The sequence below is a fragment of the Leptodactylus fuscus genome, chromosome 10, assembly GCF_031893055.1.
Source record: "Leptodactylus fuscus isolate aLepFus1 chromosome 10, aLepFus1.hap2, whole genome shotgun sequence".
Classification (NCBI taxonomy): Eukaryota; Metazoa; Chordata; class Amphibia; order Anura; family Leptodactylidae; genus Leptodactylus; species Leptodactylus fuscus.
In genome coordinates this window covers 43565981-43590595 of record NC_134274.1, presented here as the reverse complement: position 1 = coordinate 43590595, position 24615 = coordinate 43565981, and the positions used below count along the sequence as shown (strand labels likewise).

At 43.1% G+C, this 24615-nt stretch overlaps 2 protein-coding genes across 2 annotated transcripts in view; one reads left to right on the top strand and one right to left on the bottom strand.

The window, feature by feature from the left end:
* Positions 1 to 2960, bottom strand: part of VSIR (V-set immunoregulatory receptor) — a 33021-nt gene extending 30061 nt beyond the window's left edge. Inside the window, exon 1 of the mRNA XM_075258452.1 lies at positions 2842 to 2960. Within this exon, the coding sequence (XP_075114553.1) occupies positions 2842 to 2929 (88 nt within the window). The 5' untranslated portion in view covers positions 2930 to 2960. The remainder of the gene's footprint in view (positions 1 to 2841) is intronic.
* The window catches only part of CDH23 (cadherin related 23), an 832275-nt gene that overhangs the window by 727019 nt on the left and 80641 nt on the right, over positions 1 to 24615 (top strand). The window contains exons 37-41 of the mRNA XM_075257430.1: positions 12380 to 12601; positions 17185 to 17304; positions 17937 to 18117; positions 21891 to 22024; positions 23750 to 23959. Of these exons, the coding sequence (XP_075113531.1) occupies positions 12380 to 12601; positions 17185 to 17304; positions 17937 to 18117; positions 21891 to 22024; positions 23750 to 23959 (867 nt within the window). The remainder of the gene's footprint in view (positions 1 to 12379; positions 12602 to 17184; positions 17305 to 17936; positions 18118 to 21890; positions 22025 to 23749; positions 23960 to 24615) is intronic.

Sequence of the window (24615 nt, the reverse complement as noted above, 5' to 3'; positions counted from 1 at the left end):
GGGGATCTTACTCAATGACTGACAGCTCCAGCCTTCCCCATAGGAGCGTACAAAGACAGTCAATGCCCACAGTGGCTTCTTAGAATAGAAAAAGAGATTTTATTCAATAAGTTACAAGTTATACTGAATATTTTCCTATAAAAGGATATATCATTCTGCTTGGCCACTCCTGCTCTGTAACATGCTACTAGTACAATCAAACCCATATTCAGTGTGAAAAGCTTCCTTCCATTAACTGCAGCTGATTTCTTTGTTACTAACCCGGTGCGAACTTGCAACGTGCGGTCTTAGCCTGAGTAAGTTATTCACCTTTTAACAATTGATTGGCTTAAGGTAGACCCCTGACCTAAACTGATGGATTAACTGTTGGGACCCCCGCAGATTAGCTATTTCCGAGAACCTGCATTTCCCAACAATGGACCACATTTACTAATAGTTAGACGCTGTAAACGTAGACAGGTAGTCTGAAAATATACCAAATTTATTACAGCGGCTGATGTTGGATGATAAATATGGTACAGCTTTAGGGTAAGTTCACATGGAGATTTTTGGTCAGGATTTTGAGGCCGTATCCACCTCAAAATCCTGACCAAAAAGACGGCTCCCATTGAAATCAATGGGAGCTGCTCAGGTCTTTTTTCTGGGAGCCGTTTGTTCCGGCTCCTGGAACACGAAGTGAGGTGCTCATTCTTCAGGACGAGTCACCTCGAGATTCGGCTTTAAGACACTCCTTCCTCCGGACTAGGCTCATTCATTGGGCCTAATCTGGAGCGGAGTGCGCGGCTGGATGGTGGTGCAGTGCACCGGTTTTCAGACACAGCTACCCGACTTTTGATCCGGCGGAGGCCGCCTCAGGTTCCTGACCAGAAAACTCAGTCTGAACTTACCCTTAGAATTTTGCAGCACAAATGTGGAACCTTGTAGCTCATTTTAGCCCAAACTAGATGCGCCAAGATTTGCTAAAGATGCACTACGTTCATGTAATTGTCTATAGTCATAACTAGAGATGAGCGAGTACTGTTCGGATCAGCCGATCCGAACAGCACGCTCGCATAGAAATGAATGGACGTAGCCGGCACGCGGGGGGGTTAAGCGGCCAGCCGCCGTCACAGCGGAAGTACTAGGTGCATCCATTAATTTCTATGGAGCGTGCTGTTCGGATCAGCTGATCCGAACAGTACTCACTCATCTCTAGTCATAACCACAATAGTAAATCCAGGCCATTGATTACTACACTATGTCTCTCACTTGCCGTTTTATGTATGGTAGGTGATCAATGCAATACCCGGCATGTAGATGATACTTGTAGCTTTGCATTCTGGGAAACAGCGGATATAAAAATAATGGCCTATCTTAGGCCCCATCCACACGGGGAGCGGATTAGCGGATTTTGGTCCTGAGAGTGATGCAGGAAACTGCGTCGTAACAGGGCCAAAATCCGGCTTCCGACAGTCATTGCTTCCTGCTCCGGAGTAGGCTCAAGTGAATGAGCCTAGGCCGGAGGGTGCTGCCCCAAGGCGGACGCTGGGGCGGAATCCACCTAAAGAAAGGGCAGCTCGTTCTGGCAACATTACCGCTCATGGAAAAAAGTAAGGTAGCGGTCTACATAGACCTCTATTGTGAGGGGGCGGATTATGACATGGATTCAGCACCAAAATCCACCTCCTCTTGCCCCGTGTTAACGAGCCCTTAAAGGGGATGTCAAAGAATTTTTAATTTATGGCTTATTCTTAAGATAGGCTGTAAATATCTGACTGTATGTGGCCGGCAGCTATGATGCACGTAATATATACTGCATGGAGCCAGAAGCATAGTGGGCAGGCAACGATATTGGAGCTTAGTATCACTGCCAGGCCGCCATACAGGCAACTGCTTCCAGCTCATGCAGTATATAGGAGGAACGTTGGCAGCGGCTTTGTCTAGGGGCTACCAGTTGGCTTCCCCACGCCAAAATATTTATGGCCTATCCATGATTTAAAAGTCCTCGAAAATTAAGGATAAGGCATCCATATATAAAAGGGTAGAGAACACCTTTAAACTTCATAGCTCAAAAGTTCTGAAGGAAATGCGAGGTAGCGTTCCCTTTTGTCACGTTCATACTCTTACTTCAGTCAGTCCATTATTTCACATACATAGTCTGATTTTTCTGAATGTCTTTAATTTAAGAAGAGCGGTTCTGGTGGGTGAAGCCCTAAACATAAAACCCTACACTACATTAGCAGGCAAAATTTGCACGGACTCACATCAACCGATCACCAATTAAGTTTTAACGTACCTATCCCAATCTAAACAATGGGAACAACTGTCTGGCCGCTGCCTTGTATTTGCACTTAAATGAGCCCTGTTTTACCTCTGTGTCTCCTCACAGCATTATCTGCCAGACACTGGCCCTTCCAGGGGCTGCACAGAAGGAGGTCTTTAACTTCAATTAGGAATGTGCGGGTCATAAGGTCAGAGGTCTAATCACATTTTCCTGAGCATTTTAGGGATTTTGTAAGGTAGGATGACCAGTGGATGGTAAAGCAGAAGTTATATCCAAGTCATAGCATGCACATGTTAGTGAGTTATGTTTTAATAAGTGAGTACAGATATTCCTATACAACAAAGTATCAAAGTGATCATCGATACCTCATGCAACAACAAAGTGAATTCAGCATGTGGGCTGTTGAAACATTGTATTCCTGTGACTTCTACCCACTTGTACCCTACTTCCTCCAGCTTTCTTATCTTCACTTGCAATCAAACAAGACAGAGAACCTTCCCCAGAACTGAAGTGAGTACAAGCACATTAGATCCCCCCCCCCCTTGGAAAAGCTGAAAACACAAGCGTGTTTGTCTTACCTTGGTAAAATGTCAGGGACAGGCACAGCAAGCTCCAACCATTCCATAAGCTGCAGGTGGGATGGTGAATCCTCCTAGAGAAAGACATCCTTGCCAAAACTGCAACCAGACTGCAATGCTTTTCATGCCGGTTACACCATTTCAACTGAAGTGACACACAGCATTGGGAGAGTTGATCAACACAGGAAATTTCAGTGACTTGTACTAGGTCTAGAAAATCAGATAGGACACTGCCCTCTAGAGGCCAAAGTTTAAAAGGACAGCCCAGTGTTTGTAAATTCTGACTAGTAATGTTGTTCTATGGATAGACAACGGCAACATCAGTTAAGTTGCACATGATACAGCACACAGATTTAAGTTCACAAGGCAGAGGTTACGCCAGGTTCACATTAGTGGTAAGTGTCGCCTGTTTAGGTGTGTCGGAGAACCAGAACAATGGGCAACATGATGCTAGGTTCAAAATAGCTTTTGTCCCCCATCCTGACCCCATTTATATTCAGTATATTTTTAACCGGATAGGGTTTCTGTTTCTCAGGTTCCATACTACGGGATAGTAGCGGCTGCTACAGGGCCCAGGACATTAGGGGGCCCGGCGGCAGATGCTACCGCTGCGTTGTTGTTTTTTTTTTTGTTTTTTTTTTAATAGGCTGTTACCTGCTGGAGAAAGTCCAACAGGTAACGGTCCCTATTTACTTACTGATCCTGGCTCCTGCTCAAGGCCGCCAGCGCTTCTCCTTCTGCGGAAGCGGCTGTGAGCAGAAGCCGGGATCGGTAACTAAGGCCGCGGGCCCCCATACCCCACAAACACTATTATTATACTCGGAGAGCCTTGTCAGACCCCCAAGTGTAATGATGACTTAGATAGGTGAGGGAAAATTTAAAAAAAAACGCTTTTACTTACCTCTCCGATTATTATACTCTGGGGTCTGAAAACACCCAGAGCATAATAACTGTTCATGGGTGTCCACAGTGGGGCATAATACTGTGTGCAGGGGCCACTATGGGGCATAATACTGTGTGCAGGGGCCACTATGGGACATAATACTGTGTGCAGGGGCCACTGTGGGGCATAATACTGTGTACAGGGGCCACTATGGGACATAATACTGTGTGCAGGGGCCACTGTGGGGCATAATACTGTGTGCAGGGGCCACTGTGGGGCATTATAGTGCATGCAAAGATGGGGGGGATTGCTCAGTCAGTTGGGGTCTTTGGGGGATGTTAAAAGTTTGCCATGGGTTCCCACCATTCCTAGGTACGCCACTGGTCTGAACCTAACATTTGTGCTAAAATTGCAGATATGAACATAGCTTGTTGACCCTATTGATTATGACGCCAATTGGGTGTTTGTTCTATTTAACTGAAAGTGCATGTAAGACTTCAGCGTCCAGCCATTTTAGTGGGATACTGCAACAGAGACACTGACGTATATGTGACCACAGCCTTACATGATAGCGACTAGACTGCAATCATTATACAGAAAAACAAAATTACAAAAACATACTCCCTCTCTCTCTAGTGACTGATGAGGCCACTCATTGGTCTCCGTGGTCATGTGAGGCTCAGAATTTCTGGCGAAGTGGGCCCTGGTATGTGACAGAAAGGAGACCAGTGTCAGACAACGAATCAAGAGGAACGTGTGTACCTCCATTTCACTTGTAAACAAAACCCACCAATAAAATGTATAAATATCAGATAGTCACTACTATTAATGATTATCATCTTACATGTGTACATTTAATGTGGATAAGAGATTATCCACCTTATTTATATGCTGCTCACTTGCCAGACCCTTTAACCCCTTCCCGCCGATGGCACTTTTTGACTTCCTAACCAAGCTCGATTTTTCAAAACGGACGTGTCACTTTATGTGGCAATAACTTTGGAACGCTTAACAGAGTGATTTTGAGATTGTTTTTCGTAACACATTGTACTTCATATTAGTGGTAAATTTTGGTTGATATGTTTTGTGTTTAATTATGAAAAAAAAAGGAAATTTGGTGGAAATTTTGAAAACTATGCATTTTATAAAGTTTGAAATGATGTGCATTGCATACAGATAGTCAGACCGCCAAAATTATATCATAAATCTCATGTCCCAGATCTCTGCTTTATGTCGGCATCAAACTTTAGGCGCCCTTTTATTTTTTACGGACATTAGAAGGTTTACAAGTGAAACAACAATATTCAAAATTTTCAAGAAATTTCCAAAACCCATTTTTTAAGGGACTAATCCAGTTATGAAGGGGTTTTGAAAGACCCTTTTTTTAAAAAGCCCCCATAAATCACTCCATTTTCAAAACTGCACCCCTTAAATAAGCCAAAGCAACATATACCTAGTATTTCAACTCTATAAGTGCTTAACAGGAATTAAGACAAAATGGAGGTGAAATATTCAAATTTGATTTTTATTTTACTAATATTTTCGTTTAGCCCTAGAATTTGCACATTCACAAGGGGTTTAAGGAGAAAACGCATCCCACAATTTGTTATACAAGTTCTCGCGACTACCATAGTACCCCACTTGTGGATGTAAACTAATATATGGACGCACAGCGAAATGCAGAATGGAAGGCGCGCCAAGGAGCTTTTAGAGGGCAGATCTGGCTGTGAGCAGTTTCAGGAACCATGTCGCATTTACAAAGCCCTTAAGGTGTCAAAACATTGGAAACCTCTAGAAAGTGACCCCGTTTTGAAAACCGCACCCCTCAAAGAATTTATCAAGTGATGTAGTGAATACTAGTAACCCAAAAGTGAATATGTAAGCTGTGCAGAGTAAATTGGGTACACCAAATCCCATTCTATTTTCCCACTAGCTCCTATGACACGGATGGGGAAGAGGGGCATTCTGGGGCATCAGCGCTGGTGTATTATCTCTTATAAGCTCTAAATATGGGGGGTCCCCTGAAAACGCTCGCACAGCTTATACATGTCCTTCTAGTCACAACCACTTGTGTCCTAATGATTTGGCGACTTTTGGGGGTTTTGTCTTCACATTGTACAAGCTAGATTTTTATTTTCTGGAAATGTGGCCATATGAGGGCTTGGTGTTTGCAGTATTAGATGTGCTTTTCAATGCCACCATTTTGGGGCCTGTAATTTATTGACTACATTTTATTAACTCTTTCTGGGTGGGATGTAAAAGGAAACATCAATTCTGGCATTGCTTTTAGCATTTTTTTTTCCCTGTGCAGCGTACAGCATAAGTAACATGATAGCTTTATTTTGCGGGTCGGTACGGTTACGGCAATACTTCATTGATATTATTTTTTAATGCGTTGCTATTTGTACAGAATAAAATTCAATTTAGGGGAAAAAAATCAATTATTTTTGCATTGCCATCTTCTGAAAGGCATGACATTTTTATTTTTCGGTAGACAGAGCTGGTTGGGGCTTATTTTTTGCGGGATGACCTCTGCTTTTTATTGGTACCATTTTGGTTTTCATCTGACCATTTGATTACTTTTTATTGAACATTTTGTGAGAGAAAGGTGGTGAATAATCATTATTTTGTGCATTTTACATTTTTTTTTTTTTTTTTTTTTATGACGTTCGCCGTTCGGGTTAAATAATGTTTTAATTTTATTGTTCAGGTTATTACGGACGCGGTGATACCAAATATGTAATTTTTTTTTCTATTTTTCTTTATTTTACATAATAAAACATTTTATAAGGGAAAATGGGATTTTGGGGGCTTTATTTATTTCTAATTTATTTTAAACTTATTTAAACTTTTTTATTTTTACTTTATTATAACTTTTTTTTCTGTCCTCATTTGGGATTGAAGCAGTGATCTGCTTACCACTGCTTAACTACATGTACGCTGCAATACACGTGTATTGCAGTGTACAGGAAGCTGTCAGCTCCGTGTACACGCAAAGGGCTGACAGCTTCCATTTTGACAGGATCAACCAGTTACGTGGAGTGGACGGCATGGGGCAGACCCGGGGTCAGACCCCAGGCTGCCCACTACCAACACCTGCACCCCTCGGACCGTCGCGGGGGGTGCTGATCGGCACCATTATGCCGGCGGTCAAGTTTGAACGCCAGCATCTCAGGGGTTAACACCCACGATCGGACCCGATTCTGACCGCGTATGTTACGGCTGACACCCGCAGGGCATGGTGTGCACACAGTTTGCAGTGCGTAGTACTACGGCGGTTCGTCCTTCCCGGCAGTGCCGTACTATTACGGCGGATGTCAGGAAGGGGTTAAAACCAAAACATTATGTACGTATGTATGCATGTTGCATGTTCCTATTGCCTTCTTAGGGTGCATTCACATGGAGTAATGCGGCGCTGATTCTGGCACAATAACTCGTGGAAAAATCAGCGCTGCAAAACAGAATCCCATTGACTTCAATGGGTTCCATTTAACACGCGTAACACATTGAAGTCAATGGGATTCTGTTTTGCAGCGCTGATTCTTACGCAAGTTATCGTGCCAGAATCAGCGCCGCATTACTCCATGTGAATGCCCCCTTGTGGCGCACAATCAACAATCACCAAAGACGCACTCACATGAGTTAGCAGGTATTGCTGCTGTTTACACAAGTGATAATCTCTGCCACACTTATGGACTTTCCCTCCAACTCTTGGTGACACAACGGCTGCTCCTCTGAATGATGCAGATCAACCAAACCAAAAAAAAAACGCTGCATACCACCCCCATTGAAAGATACAAGGCAAACACAAAACACATCCCTTTGCATTGTAGACAGTTACACAGCAAATCTGGAAAATGGTCACAAATGAGCATAACATCAAATAAATATAGTACAATGGGGTGCTAAGCTGTCTCTGGCAGGAAGGACAGATCACCACCTAGGGTTGCTTACTAATCTTTCACATACTTAAAATGAGAGAATGGTAATATTGGGCAAACCTTGCAAGATTTGTTGTACAAAACCTCAAGAGGTCCGCCAATAAGTTTTGTTTCAATCCAAATGTGTTTAGTCTGAACTGGAACTGTTATTATTATACTCTGGGGTCTCCTCAGTCCTCACAGAAGAAGTGAATGCCCATGGAAGGTGAGCAACCATAACCAATTTTATTCACTTCTCCTGTTCATCTTCTGTCTAAATGTCATGACGTTGGCACAGGCCACGGCAGTCCCCCAAACCACTGACATCATTAAGGAGACGGGAAGAAGATGTACTCATCATGGAGTCCAGAAGAGGTGAGTAGGTGACTTTGAAGAGACCCCAGAGAATGATAATGGTTTGTAGGTGGCAAAGCCCAAAACTTTTAGATTCAGCAGGACCTGAGATTTTTTTAAAATTTGTTATAAAAATGACAAATTGGTTTGTTCATCCCTAGAGAGTGGCAAATAATAAATGTAACAAATGAAGCCTCTGAACCTTACGTGGTAGCACAATGTCGGTGGAACGAAAGACAAACATTTTTTAAAGGGATTCTACCATTAAAATTGAATTTTACTCATTGACATGTAGGAATAGCATTAAGGCTATTCTTCTCCTACCTTTAAATGTCTTCTCTGCGCCATTGTTCGGTAGAAATCATGGTTTTCATTGGTATGCAAATGAGTTCTCTCGCAGCACTGGGGTGGGCCCCAGGGCTCAAACAGCACTGGGGGCGTCCCCAATGCTGTGAGAGAACTGTCCATCACCGCTTCCATCTTCTTCAGGAATGGCCTCTTCACGTGTCTTCTTCCAGCGCAGGCAGTAAAACTTCTAGGCTTCGGGCCTAGGGCAGAGCTGATTGCGCATGCCCACAGGTCACAAGAAAATGGCTGCTTACTTACTGTATAAGTGGCCATTTTTCTTGTGGCCCATGGGGTGGGATTTGTTCTCCCGCATGGAGGTCACCACAGACATTATCCTTCTGTCACCCACCACCTGTACTGGGTCCAAGGGGCTTCTCAGGACAGAGCTGGCCCTCCTGATCAGCCTGACAAGTCTATTTCTGTCCCTGGTTGATATACTGCTCCCCCAGCGGGCCACTCCGAAAAAGATGGCTGAGGCAACCACAGAGTTGAAGAAGGCCCTAAGAAGTGTCCCTTGGACTCCGAAGGCCCTCAGCCTCCTGAGCAGGTAGAGTCTGCTGTGGCCCTTTCTGTGCAGCGCCTCCAGGTGATCAGCCCAGTCTAGTTTATTGTTGAGGATCACGCCCAGATACTTATAGGTCCTGACTATCTCAATACATGTTCCTTGGATCTCCACTGGGGTCGGAGCACCTCTCCGTTTACTAAAGTCCACCACCTTCTCCTTGGTCTTCCCAGCATTAATCCTGAGCTGGTTCTGCTGGCACCATTCAACAAAACAAAAAGAAGACATCTAAAGGTAGGAGAAGAATAGCCTTTCTTAAGGCTATTCCAATGTGTCAACGAGAAAAAATTCGCTTTTAATGGTAGAATCCCGTTAAGCTAATTTCATGTGTACATGTCGGTATAGTTTTTATATTACCCAGTATATAGAAAATGACCGTCTATGTATTTTCCATTTACGATCTCAGTGCAGCATTTATAACATTACGGCTCAATGAAACGTCCTAGCTCTGGCTGTCACTTTTAATGAAATTTTCAGCAGAAGCACATTTAGCTTTTGTGCCTTAATATGAAGAGGCTCTTTATACCCCGGTGGAAGCCTAGAATCAGAATGAAGCTTTCTTACTGTTCCAGGACTGCACTATATTAGAGAAGCTGTTCCTTTTGGGTTTAATAGCGATCTCTTTATTAGACTGTCATTTACATAATTTCCACTAGTAACTTATGCAAAGTCCACAACTTGCTGGAATTTCACTGGCTACAGAGAGTGTATATAGATGACAGATGTCTTTAGTTGTAAACGATAACCATTGCCGTTGTCTGAAAACATGAATTATCACTACTTTCCAGTATTCATGTGCCAGTTAGGGTTGAGCGATCGGAAAAGATCGGATTCCAATCAGCGATCGAGTAAATTTCACAATCACGATCGGAATTCTGATCCTGATCTTTTCCAGTGGGATCGAGGTCAGAAGTTATCTCAAAATCGGCTCAACCCTATTCATATATATATCATTAATAAGGTTGAGCAATCGGGAAAGATCGAATCCCGATCAGCTATCGAGCAAATTTCGCCTGGAAAATGATCGGAAATCGGATTTTAAAATCGATCTTGAAATCTCAAGATCAACCCTAGTGCCAGTACTATTACAGTGAAGTTTGTGCCTGTGATTGGCCTTTGGGAGGTGAGGACTAGAGACCTGTCCGGACACTCTGTGCAGGCTCTAATGTCTGCTAGTAAGATGCCACCTGCGACATTTAAAACCCTTTTCTTAATTGCATTTTGTTAATTAAGTTCATTTAGTTACATTTGAATGGAGCTCTCTAGCAACAGGAACACATCAAAGTGAGCTATTCCATCCCTGCACCCTTGAACACATTCCACCCACACACAGATTTACTATTACATTCACTCTAAATGAGACACCGCATGTGTTTGATGAAAATGCAAGATGTTACTGTAATTATTACGGGTTAATGTGTGTAGTGATGTAACTATTATCATTTGTCGAGGAAAACATCCATCCCGGATCACAAAGGCTGTGTCATTATTGTACACCTACACATTCGTCTTGTCATTAACCACTATTGAAAATAAGATAAGATTCTAAATGTTATAAAAATACCAGATTTTATTAAAAACTAATATACAGCTGCATAACAATTAACACCCATAAAAATAATGCACAAAATGTACGAGGCATGGTGCACCATCAACAATAATTGACAATATCTACATTGAAATATCTACATAATTGAAATTGCAACACCAAGAAGGAATAGCCTTGGAATTCTGGACATCACAGGATCATTAAGCAGGATATGGAAAACAGTAAAAAAAATAAAAATTTTTTTTTAAAGATCTCAGTTTATTCAGTATAGCGTATGGGCGTTACACTTATACTCTTTGGCATGCTACCAGAGAGGTTGTCTGAGGATTGTTATGCTCAATACACTTGGGCACACAAATCGTCAAGATAGGCTGCTGGCAGATCCCTCTGCAGTTTATGTTTAAAGGGATTCTACCATTAAAAATCTTTTTTTTTTTTCCCTCGTTGACACATAGGAATAGCCTTAAGAAAGGCTATTCTTCTCCTACCTTTAGGTGTCTTCTCTGTGCTGCTGTCCGACTGCACATGCCCACGGGCCACAAGAAAATGTCCGCTTACTGTAAAATAGAGCCTGAGTACCGACATACCGGCCCCGCAGCTCTATTGTGCAGGTGAGGAAGGCCAGCAGTAGTCACAGGAGAGGATGAGCTGGCCCTTCTGAAGGAACTGATGTTTCATGCCCAGAAGATCCAGACAGGAAAACAGGTAAGTATGATGGGTGGGGGGTGGTAGTGGTGACGTTCTGTTTCAGGAAATGGAACGTCAATTGAAAATCAGAAAATGTGCCTGTGCCGGCCACATGACTGCCCCGGTGATCTGGGTAAATATACATTTTTAGTAAAGTAAGTTAGAAGTTAGGTGGGGGGAGGGTGTTTAGCAAGATCATTTTATCCCAGACAACCCCTTTTAAGACAATTTTCATAAATCTGCTCCATAATTTTATATTGAACATAAACTGGTTTTATTCACTTTGGATTCTTAAAGAGGACCTTTCGCCTCCTGGGGTGCATGCAGTTTTATATGCTGCTAGAAAGCCGACAGTGCGCTGAATTCAGCGCATGATCGGCTTTCACTTTCTGTGCCCCCGGTGAAGAGCTATCAGTGCCGGTACTGTAGCTCTTCACCGTCAGAAGGGTATTTCTGACAGCCACTCAGGAACGCCCTTCCTCACAGTAGCGTCTATAGCGCTGTATTGCGAGAGCGGGGAGGAATGCAACTTAGATGAAATAGAAGTATGTCTTCTTGTGCATTTCGTAGAAGACAACTGGGTGTTATATAATCCCCCCCCTCCCCCAAAAAAAAACAAAAGAGAAAGAGTTGAGTATCCTAGTTAAAATCAAGCTTCTGTATGTTGTAGCACCCTCTTGTCTAACCAAAATCGTAAGGCAAAAGAAAGACAATGAAAAAAAGTGATAGAGTAATAATGGTTTATTCCTTGTGGAGGAGAGGCATTGTGAGTTATTCAGGGTAGAAGTGGTTAAACTTTGGAATGTTCCACCATGAGGAAGTAACAAAGATGGACAATGCCCACAGCTAGGCACATGTTATCTGTCCTTTCCTTCCCGAATCTACTCTTGGCAGTTTATACAAAGGGCATTATGCATCAGGCTGAGACGACACAAGAGAACCCCTCCCAGTGTAAAAGGAAAAAATACGTTGTTCTCTGCCATGAGACGTACTGAGAGAGAAACAAATGTATAAAACTCTGTTGTGAATGAAGTTCCATTACACCAATAGGTTTGAGAATACCCCATAGAGAGAGAACGTAGTGTAATACTTGATGTAAAAGCAATAGTAAAATTACTAGTATCACTTTTTTTTAGGTCTCTTTTTTCTGTTCTGTTTCCTTTTCTTGTTTGGACAAACAAAATATATAACCATACTAAGATCCAGTTTACAGGCTCTGCTTTCTCATTTTGTAGGCTACGACAGTCGTTTATGTGACAATTTTGGATGAAAATGACAATGCTCCCATGTTTGATAGACTGCTATATGAGATCACTTTGGATGAAGGTCCTATGACCCTTAACTCTGTCATAATCACAACTACGGCTGTGGATCGGGATGAGGGTCTTAATGGAACGATTACTTACTCCATAATAAGTGGCAACCTTCAAGGCACATTTACTATCAACAATTCCACGGTAAGATCTGAGAAGTCAACATTGTCAAATACTGTAACGTGTTGTAAGATAAAACTTTGCAGTGTATGTATGAAGAGCCTGGATCCCTTTCTTAACCTAAAAGTATCAAGTTATGGGTATTAGATTTCTGGAGTTAGAACATGGATCCAGAAATTCTCTTGTTGTACTTTAAAGGGATTCTATCATTAAACAATGTATTTTTTCTGCCTACCACATCGGAATAGCCTTAAGAAAGGCTATTCTTCTCTTACCTTTAGATGTCTTCTCTTTGGCGCTGTTCCATAGAAATCCCAGTTTTCATCGTTATGCAAATGAGTTCTCTTGCAGCACTGGGGGTGGGCTCCAGCGCTCAAACAGCACTGGGGGGGTCCCCAATGCTGTGACAGAACTCTCCAGCGCCGCCTCTATCTTCGTCTGGAACAGCCTCTCTTCGCCTCTTCTTCCGGCAGTGGGTTAAAACTGCATAAGCCCACTGGCCACAAGAAAATGGCCCATTACCCTTACTGTGTAAGCAGTCATTTTCTTGTGGCCGCCAGGCATGTGTAGTCGGCTTTGCTCGAGGCCTAGAAGTTTGAACCCAGCTCCGGAAGACGACGCGAAGAGAGGCCGTTTCAGACGAAGATGGAGGCGGTGCTGGAGATTTCTCTCACAGCATTGGGGACGCCCCCAGTGCGGTTTGAGCGCTGGGAACCATTCCCAGTGCTGCAAGAGAACTAATTTAAATACTGATGAGAACCAGGATTTCTACCGAACGGTGGCACGGAGAAGACATTTAAAGGTAGGAGAAGAATAGCCTTTCTTAAGGCTATTCCAACGTGGTAGGCAGAAAAAATACAATTTTAATTATAGAATCCCTTTAAACTGGGGAGGATTAAAGCAATGCGGTAGGATTATAGGTTGGATTAGATGAGTGTCTTTACTTAACTTTAAGTATGTCACGTGTATTACATAAGTTGTTTATTATTATGGTAGATCAAAAATCCCACTTCATTAATCAAGACTCAGCTTTGGGAGATAATGATTATTTATATAGCACTAATATATTCTGTAGCACTTCACAAATCATACGGTTCCTGTACAGACAAAAGGAGACATTACAATGTAACAAATCGTAAGAGGATAGAAGAAGATGAGATAGAAGAAGATGACATCAGTGTCATTGGTCACATGAATCACACTGGTGTCACAATGTGTGGAGGCCACTGTGGGACATTACACTGTATAAAAACCACTTTGGGACTTTCTATTGTGAGGACGGGTCACTATGGGACATTATACTTGGTGAAAGGGCCACTGTGGTACATTGTATTATGTGTAAATGGGGTGCAGAGGCCAGTAAAGGGATCGTTTTGCCATGTGGGGACCAAAAAATGGCATGTTATGGGGTTCAAGTCGATTGTTTGCTATGGGACCAAGGCTTTGCTAGTTATGCCCCTGGATGACACAAAAGGTAGAAGTGCTTATATACAGTAGTAGTCCAGCAATTTTTAGTAATAAGTTTATTTTAGTTAAACAAATGAATAACGTTGTATAAGCCGATCACCAGCTGGAGCCCTTTTATATGCAGAGCTAAAGTACCCCGGCATACAGAAATAAAAAACATCATGTTGTGTGGGATAATGTAGGGAGCTGGTGTGAACAGAGGATGGTTAGTTTTATGGTGTCTATTAGGTTATGTAATAGGCCTGCCTGAAGAGTTGTGTGCTGAAAGGATGTGCTGAAAGCTGTAGAAGTTGTCAGTTAATCTAATAGATTGAGGTAGAGCATTCCAGAGAACTGTTGCACCTTGAGAGATGTTTTGTAGAGGAGAGAGGGACGTACTGATCATGGAGGATGTTAGTTTTAGGTCATTGTCCAACTGGAGAGCAGTGGTTGGGTGGTAGACCGAGATTAGGGAAGACATGTAGGGAGGTGCAGTGCCCTGGAGAGCATGTTAAGTTCATATTGTATCCTATATTGAATAGGCCATTGAGTCGAATAGACTGGAGGCATCAATATAGAATTTACATTGATAGATGAGCCTGGCTGCTGCATCCAGGAAAGACTGCAGAGCGAAGACCGATTAGAAGGGAGTTACTGTAGTCAAGTCTAGCGGCAACAATTAGGGTTTTAGACTTTTCCATGGTAAGGAAAACGGGAGATTCAGGAAATGTTTTTGAGGTGCAGGTGACATGAGCATGCTTTTATTGGATATAGGAAGTAAAAGAAATGTCTGAGTCAAACATAGCCCCAAGACATGCAACATAAAATATAGGATTAGGTTGGTTAGTAGATGGTAGAAACTGCAGTAGCTCAGTCTTTGAAAGATTCATTTTGAAATAGAAGAAAGACTTGATAATACAAAAAGCAGAGAGAGAGAGTCACTGTTGTTTTATAATAATGCAGGGGTGATGTCACGGGAAGAGGTATATAGTTGGGAGTCATCAGCATAAAGATGGTACTGAAAGCCAAATCTGCTGATGAATGGTCCAATAGGGTGAGAATAGAAGGGGACCGAGAACTGAGCCCTGGGGAACCCAACAGCAAGGGGAGCAGAACAGAGCGGAGAATTCTGAGGAGGAGATTGTGGTCATTGGTGCTGAAAAATCCAAAAGAATAAGAAAGGAGTCGTTGCCTTTAGATTTAGCTTGCGGGAGATCATTAGAGAGCCATTTCAGCAGAGTGTGGAAGCCAGATTGTAAGGAGTCGAGAAGAGCTCCAGAGATTTTGAAGATGAAGGAGATGTCAGAGACAGGTTGGTAGTTAACAGCACAGGACAAGGGAGGGTTTCTTCAATGGTGGGATTATTGAAGGTTTTTGGGGTTGTTTGAAAGAGTAAGGAACGATTCCAGAAGGCGGAGAGAGGTTTAATAATTAAATTAAGGTAAGTAAGGTGATAGATGGGGACAGAGAAAAGGTCTGTGATAGGCGCCTGAACCTTGGGTGTCAGTAAGGAATTTAAAGTTGAAAGTGTTGTTAAGGGCTAGTTCACACGGGGCACGGTTAGGCGAATTACGGTCCTGATTTTGACTCGGGAAGCCGTGTCAGAATAGGGCCAAAATGCACCTGCCGTGACCGTTGTGGCTTCCGATTGTCGCGGCTTCCTGCTCCGGAGTAAGCACAAATTAATGGGCCTAGTTCGGAGGGTGCTGCCGCAAGGCGGACGCCGGGGCTGAATCAGCCGCAGAATCCACCTGAAGAAAGGGCAGCTTGCTTCTTTTTTCCGTGAACGGGAACATACCGCTCATGGAAAAAGTAAGCTAGCGGTCTACATAGACCTCTATTGTGAGGGGGCGGATTCTTGGATTTAGCACAAAAATCCGCCCCCTCTTGCTCTGTGTGAACGAGCCCTTAGAGTTATAGAAGATAGGAGTTGAGAGTGGTGAAGTAGGATTGCTTGGCAAGGTATAGAGCAGAGCTGTAGGTTTTGAGCATAATCTTGAAGTATAAGAAGTCTGCAGGTGGAGAAAATGTGTATGTGGTGTTTCCTAGGGTTACTACTGTGCGTCCAAAAGTTCAGGTAGAGGGGGGAGGGAAACAGGTAGACATAAAAAAGGACAATGAAAACAACTTATTTATATAAAATGAAGATGACACAGAATTTTAAATTCTAAGTGGATCATGTCACCTATGTTTCCTCAGTACAGAGACTGGCTTCAGTAAGCGAGAGACGCTCGTAGTAGATGTGGTTTAGTTTGCACGTTACTTCCTGTATTGGTTTCCGTTGTCGTTTGAAAAGAGAACAACTTTTTTTTTTTCTTTAAGAGTTTACATGAAACTAAAAACATTCATCTTGAAACAACTGATTTAGTGACCAGATCATTTATTATTTTAAGAATCATTGTATGCTCTGAACATTGTCTTGTTACGACCATGCTATAAAAACCAGTGAGTTGTGGAGCCACTGTCATCAAACCTGCTTGGTTTTGGGTCACTCCTGCAGTCAGACCACCAGGTCACTGCCCCTTAACTTAAAAACAAGGGCCTTTTTGACTGTTCACATGTCACCAGAAACAAATATTTTTCCTCATGGGAAAAGACTTGTTCATATTCGCCCAGGACGTTTGGTTTCCTTTAGATTCAATAGCTGAGTCTGAGTGACAATTGGTTGTAACTGTAATATTGGCCACACACAAGCCATGTTTTAAGGTTGGACGAGGTGAGAAATCTGATCATCTGTAGATGTCCTGGAGCCAAATTAAAAGATATTAGTCCTTAGTCGTTTATGTGGTCATATTTATGTGTCTCAAGCAAATCCACTATTTACAGTGGTTTTTGAGCGGGATTTTGTACTATATAGTATAGTATATTATACTATGTATTTTTTATTGTGCTAGCAGAGTGACTTTTAAACACTCTGAATTCATAAATAGAGATGAGTGAGTAGTATTCGATCAAATACCTCGCTCCCATAGGAATGCGTGTAAGCGGCCGAACACGAAGGGGTTAGGCGCATCAAATATTCACTGCGCTTAACCCCTTGCTGTTCGGCTGCTTACATGCATTCCTATGGGAGCGAGGTATTCGATCAAATACTATTCGCTCATCTCTATTCACAAACTGCAATATGTTTTTCTATATTCTATATTATTACACATTTCTAGGGTCTGATCCGAGCGGTAAAGGAGTTGGATTATGAAGTGTGCCTTGGACGATATACACTAATTGTAACTGCCACAGACCGCTGTCCCATTTTGCTACGTCGACTGACATCTACCACCACAGTAAGTACAGCCGTCTCTAATTTGATCTTACTGTTTTCTTGTCAGCACAGGCAATTTAAGCAGGATTCACAGATTACAGACTGCTTTAACCACTTCCGGACCGCCCATTTGGTTTTTACATCCGGAAGGTGGTTCCCTGGTTGGTTCTGCAAGGATGTACCGGTACATCCAAGTAGATTTCAGTAGCTGCACAAAATCGTGCAGTCAAAAATCCCTGCTATCAAGATGCTGCTGTTTCCAAAGATGGGACCTGCATCTATCATGACATAGCCTGCTCCCTAGGTTCAACATATAACTAATATGGCCACTGTGGAACAAAACAAGGAAATAATGGGAGCTGCTGCTACCAGACAAGACATGCAAAGGAATAAATGAAGGGCTCTTTCATATTAGACAATGAGGATCTTTATCAAGACAAGTATTGTGTATGCCAGTGTTTATGATCCCTGTGTCACTGGAGGAGTTGCCTAATTTATGATGAGCTATAGGCCAGTGTCCTCTTGCATGAGCCATGTGCCTACCCTGAAGTCTATACCAGTTCATTAATCTTAATTATTAATGATGTGACATAATTGTTATCTATGTCTTCACTGCATTTTATTCATGGTTATTCAATGGTTATGTTTCCACAGGTTTTAGTCAACGTAAATGACATAAATGACAACTGGCCAAAATTTCCAAATTCATATGAAGGACCTTTTGACATCACAGAGGGACAGCCAGGTCCAAGAGTTTCAACTTTTAAAGCTGAAGATAAAGATTCAGGGCTAAATGGTCAAGTAGAGTACAGCATTGTTGGGGGAGATATTCTCGGTAAGTGGTGTGAATGTCTTAGGGTGAGTTCACACGGAGGAAAGTGGAGCGCAATCTGGCACGTATACACGTGTCAGCAGATTGCGCTTGTAAAAAGATCTCATTCATTTCAATGGAAGTTAGAATTGTATACGCCACGTTATTTTGTGGCCGCAAAATCACGGCCACAAAATAAGGCGGCGTATACGCTCCTAACTCCCATTGAAATGAATGGGAGCATTTTGAGCGCGTCATCTGCCGGCACGTGTATACGTGCCAGATCACGCTCAACGTTACATCGTGTGAACTTACCCTCACAGTTGAGTGAAAATTGAATATTTAGAGTTATGTTCATCCCTCAGTCTGCAGTGATGCCAGCATTTCCAAATTTAACCTGTGGGGTGTAAGGGTAAGTTCAAACTGAGTTTTTTGGTCAGGATTTTGAGGCCGTATCCGCCTCAAAATCCTGACCAAAAAGACGGCTCCCATTGAAATCAGGTCTTTTTTTGCAGAAGCAGGTTTGTTCCGGCTCCTGGAAAAAGAAGCGAGGTGTTCATTCTTCAGGCTGTTTTGCCTCACGATTCGGCCCATTCACTGGGCCTAATCCGGAGCAGAGTGCACCGGCTTTCAGTCGCGGCTACCCAGTTTTTGGCCTCAGGTTCCGAACCAAAAAAATTCCATCTGAACTTACCCTAAATGTGAAAAACTGACCTATTCCAAACATGGGTTTGACCTTGTGACTACAGCTATCACCATTATTTTGTTGACCTAACGTTACATAACTCACCTGAGGTACAAGAAGCTAAGAGATGTTGAATTGTGTGCAAGTTTTATGCACGGAGGAACTACTTAAAGGGGTTGTCCCATGAAAAGCATCCTATTTATACTGCTAGTTTATGTGGATTTAAGACTTTTCTTAAATACATTGCTTTATCAAAACTGTCTTGTTTGGCTGCTATCTTAATTTATTCACTTTATTGTTGACACTGCGTTTCTTTTTCTTTTTTTTTTTTCAACTGTAATTTTTATTAAAGATTTTAACAAAACAAGAAATAAAACAAATCCAACCAAATAAATGAAGATGGGGGGAGAGGCATGCTGCCAATCCCAAAACTTGTATCAAAACAAAAGGAAAAGGCATAGCAATGAACAAAAGGGGGGGGGGGGGCAACAAAAACACAGAGACAGGAAAAGGGGAAAGGGGGGAAGGGAGGGGAGGGGAATACCAGGTCACAGGCCCCGTAGAGCGCAGTAGGTATCCCAGGAGGACCAAATGGAGAGGAAGTCGTCTAGAGTGTTGTTACGACTGGCGGTAAGGTATTCAAGGCTCCGCACGTCCTTAATGCGGGCCAGAAGCTCTGTACCAGAGGGAGGGCTAGGGCTCTTCCAATGTTTGGCAATGAGGGTCTTCGCAGCAGAACAGAGGTGGAGGAACAGCCTGGAGGTCTTACGACCCAAATTCCTAGGAGGGAGGTTCAAAATATAAGTAAGGGGATCTAAGGGGGACCCCTTGAAGGAAAAGGGAGTCAGTCAATGCTCTAACCTCCTGCCAAAAGCCCAGGATAAGGGGGCAGGTCCAAAAAATGTGATGCAGAGTACCTACAGCAGTATTACAACGCCAACACCCCATAGGGCGTGCGGGATTCAAAGCATGGAGAAGAGCTGGGGTATGGTACCAATGCATCAATAGTTTGAACTGCGTTTCCCTGAAAGTAATGCACAAGTAATGCACTGAGAGGATTTCTGAGTTCAGGACCAAACAATCTGCCACTGGCCCGGTGATAGGGGAGCACCCAAAGCTTCCTCCCATTTAGATATATAACGATGCCGAATGGGGGAGCCAAGCGCTTGACAAGAGAGAAGCTGGTAATCTGAGGAGATCAAGCCTTTGGTGGAGGTGCCTGCACGGCAGATCCTCTTGAAGGCTGTAGGGAGGGATACCTTGGACGAGCCATGGAGAGATCGGACGAAGTGTACAACCTGAAAGTAGTGGAACCATTCAGCCTTAGGAAGGCCTAGATTGGCCACAAAGTAGTCAAAGGGCCTGAGCTCCAACGACACAGGGTCCACCATATCAGCTATTCGGAATATACCGGCCTTGGACCACACCTTGACCATGTTGTGGGATCGGCCGGGGGAGAAAAGAGGGTTATAAAGTACAGAGACCATTGATGATTTTGGAGACAAGAGGGAAAACTGAGTCTTACAAGTTGACCAGATGGAGCAAATGAAGCGGATGGGGCCCAATAAATGGTGGATACTGCGTTTCTATGGCCACTGGGCTTATCTGCTCATTTCCCAAGTGATGTAGCTGCCTGCTCTCAGTGGGGGAGGGAGGGCCTGACAAGCAACGGAGCTCCTCAGATAGGGGAGGGGGGAAGTGAGAGCTACGGGATTACTGTGCTGTTTATTTTCAGCTTTTCCACTTATCAGCCGGTTTAATTGAATTTGGCTGATAATGGCTGGGATAAGGAGTCCGTTACCTCTGTATGTAATGCAAGCTGACTCAAATCCAGCTCTGCTACATCCACATCAGCTTCATACTGTGGTAATGCATAGCAGAGCAAGTGAAACCCCGCCTACCAATGTGCCGAGAAACCCAGGAAGTGAAGAGAGCACAGAGCCTTCAGGCTGCAGAACAAGAGTTATGGGAATACCCCTTTAAACTGTATTTGTGCCAGGGGGAAAGAACCATGGTCATTAATCCAATTAGATCTCCACAAGGAAGAATACCGACCATCTAGTGATATTTAAAGATAGCTACTCTCTAAGCCAATTCCCAACCGATAGTTCCTCAAAACGTGACTAGGCATAACGTCCAACTCAAACACCAAGCTGATATACTGTAGATATACCTTGGTGAGCGGGTTGGACATATCATTATTTACTCCTGATCATAGCCCCATGTAAACATATACAGTGATCAAGCAACAAAATGTTTGTCATCCATTACATCTTTTTTGTGGACATAAAGATTATTGCTTGCTGGCAGAACATCCCTTTGTGGAATTATAATGGAAACTTGCAACACGAGATATACTGTATCTTGATAAGGTTGGCAGCATAATATGGGTTAATAGGTTAGTAACATGAAAGGCAGCGTACAACCGGACGTTTCTGTCCTACTTAGACCTTTACCAATGTATATCCATCTCACGCTATGTAGAAACACACCAGGCCACCATGACAATCTATAATACAGACTGTACATGATGGGAGGTTAGTAGAGGAGTTTTTTTTTGTTTTTGTATTTAAAGGAATAATATTCCTAACATTGAAAGGACATAAGTCGTGTTTTAGAATGGGTTTTAAAACTGACTGCTGAGTTTCCATCTCCTGTCCTGTTTCTGAAACCCAGCTGGATTGCCTAAAGTGGATACGGGCACAGATGTGAACCACCCCTAACTCTCAAACTGAAAGTCTCCATCAGTTTCTCTATGCATTCATATGAGACGCTCTTCCTGTCCACATATAGGAATTTGTATCAGGCACAGAGCCTGATTGCTGGTCACATGACACAGCTAAGGACCAGAAAAGAGCAGATAATTCACAAACACAGTCCCGGTACCCTTACCTTCATTACAATTTACAGCATGTAGCTTTCAGACCAGAAAATTATGGGAGTGCTACTTTATTGCTTATCTACACAGGTAACAAGGCCTCAGTATCTGACATCAAAGAACTGATTATGAATGTCTTTAGAATATTAATATATAGTATTTATCACGACTGTTGATAATCTATTGTAAAATGACAAACCTAATAACATGCTTGTCTTTTTTTTCTTTAAAAAGGAGAATTTGTCATTTCATCAGTTGAAGGCGATTTGAGAGTTAGAAAAGACTATGAGTTGGATCGTGAGAACATTGCCTCCTACAACATTACTATTATGGCGAAAGACAGAGGCAATCCTCCGTTCAGTGCTACGGTTAAGTAACTTCTGCTTGCCCTGGTGCTTCAGACATATATTATATATATATGTCAGGATATATGCAGAGCCTGGGGCTTTAGTAGAAAATTTAGCAAACAGAGAAAACCTCCAAACCATTATAGCCAGTGGTATAATTAGCTAGGAATGGCTGGGCCCCAGAGGCAAACATTTGACATGGGACCTCCCCCCCCCCCCCCGACCGTCCCCTCCCCCTAGGCACACAAACCGCATTCCTGCGCACAATATTATGCCCCATAGTGGCCCCTGCACACAGTATTATGCCCATAGTGGCCCCTGCACACAGTATTCTTCTCCATAGTGGCCCCTGCACACAGTATTATACCCCATAGTGGCCCCGGCACACAGTATTATACCCCATAGTGGGCCCTGCACACACTATTATGCCCCATAGTGACCCCTGCACACAGTATTATGCTCCATAGTGGCCCCTGTACACAGTATTATGCCCCATAGGGGTCCCTGTACACAGTATTATGCTGCATAGTGGTCCCTGTACACAGTATTATGCCACATAGTGGCCCCTGCACAAAGTATTATGCCACACAGTGGCCCCTGCACACGGTATTATGCCCTATAGTGTCTCCTGCACATAGTATTATGCCCCATAGTGGACCTTGCACACATTATTATGCCCCATAGTGTCTCCTACACATAGTATTATGCCCCATAGTGGCCCCTGCACACAGTATTATGCCCCATAGGGGCCCCTGCACACAGTATTATGCCCCATAGTGTCTCCTGCACATAGTATTATGCCCCATAGTGGCCCCTGCACACAGTATTATGCCCCATAGTGGCCCCTGTACACAGTATTATGCCCCATAGTGGCCCCTGTACACAGTATTATGCCCCATAGTGCAGCATAGTGGCACAGGAGAAGTAAGTAACACTGTTTTTTTATCTTCCCTCACCTCTCCTAGCCCTCCGATCATTATACTCTGGGGATGTCTGAGAAGACCTCCTTCCCCTCAGTATAATGATAATAGTCTTTGTGGGGTTTGCGGGCCCACGGTCTTAATTACCAATCCTTTCTCCTGATCATATCTGCCTCCGCTGAAGGAAAAGTGTCGGTGGCCATGAGCACGAGTGAGGATCGGTAAGTAAATATGGTCCATTACCTGTTGGAATTACTCCAGTAGGTGACAGCCTGTTTAAAAAAAAAAAACAAAAAAAACTACCACTACTACCCCAGGGTATACCCTGCTTATAGGTCAGTAACTAGGAAACTAGTTCAAAAGCTGTGGCTAGTAAAGCTGGCTATTATATAGTCAGTATAATAGGGATAGGCATAGGAAGGATTTCAAGTATGAAAACTACGTAACCCTTTATGTGACAGAAAAAAAGAGGACACATCTACTTTATGGGTGGACCAGAAGCAGGAAGTTTGTTCCTATATGTTAGAAAGATTTATTTTGATGTGTGCCTTTTAGACACCCATGCCATTGGCATAGCTTTAGGAAGTGCCTCAAAGGTCTCTCTGCCAAATAAAATATACTTCTATTCTAAATGCTACAATATAGGCAGGGCCCTGTTACAGATTTTTCATTGGGTCATTTTCATTTCAGAAGTTACGCTTCTAACTCTGTCCCATGCCCATGTGGCCACTTTAATTTTGATATTGTTATTGTGATACTAAATTCATTATTACTATCATACATAAGTGGTGACGCTAACTTTCTCTTGTGTCTTCTCCCTGTTTAGACTGTTGTTGAAATACATGTATTAGATATTAATGACAACGATCCGGTTCTCCTGAACCTTCCACTAAATATAACTATCAGTGAGAACACCGTGGTATCAACACCCATCACCAGGATTCTCGCTAGTGATGCCGACACTGGGCGCAATGCTCTTCTGACCTTTAATATTACTGCAGGGAATGGAGAGAATACGTTTTTCATCAATGAAAATGTAAGTCTATATCTTGACATCCTATATGGTTAAGAACACAGCTTCATGGTGGTTTTCTGCTTGGGTCTCGCCAGCCAGAACAAGGAGATGCTTGGCTCCTGAACCCAGCAGAACATAATAGTATAAAACAGTGATGTTGTTAGTGCTGATGCATCTTGAAAATAGCTCTTGTCACATACACAGTCCAGTCATATTAATGTGACCACCGCCTACTTTTGACGTCAACGTTAAATAACCAGTCGCAGAAGGCACGTGTCATCAGCCATCTGGGTGCACTCATCATTGTGGAAGGCACGATGGATCAACACAAGTATGGATCTATCCTTGCGGACCATGTTCACCCCTACATGCAATTTTTTTTTCCTCAGGATGATGGCATCTACCAGCAGGACAATGCGACGTGTCATAAAGCTCGCAGTGTATGTGCATGGTTCGAGGAGCACCAGGGTGAGTTTACCGTACTCCCTTGGCTAGCAAATTCCCCAGACTTGAACCCAATCGAGAATCTATGGGACCACCTCGTTCGGGTTTTTCTGCTCCACAGCAGTGGAGTCGGCATGGCTCAACATCCCAGTGATTATCATCACAACATCCCCTCTCTTCCTGCACGTCTCGCAGCGGTCCGCTCTGCCAAAGGTGGTTATTCTGGATTTTGA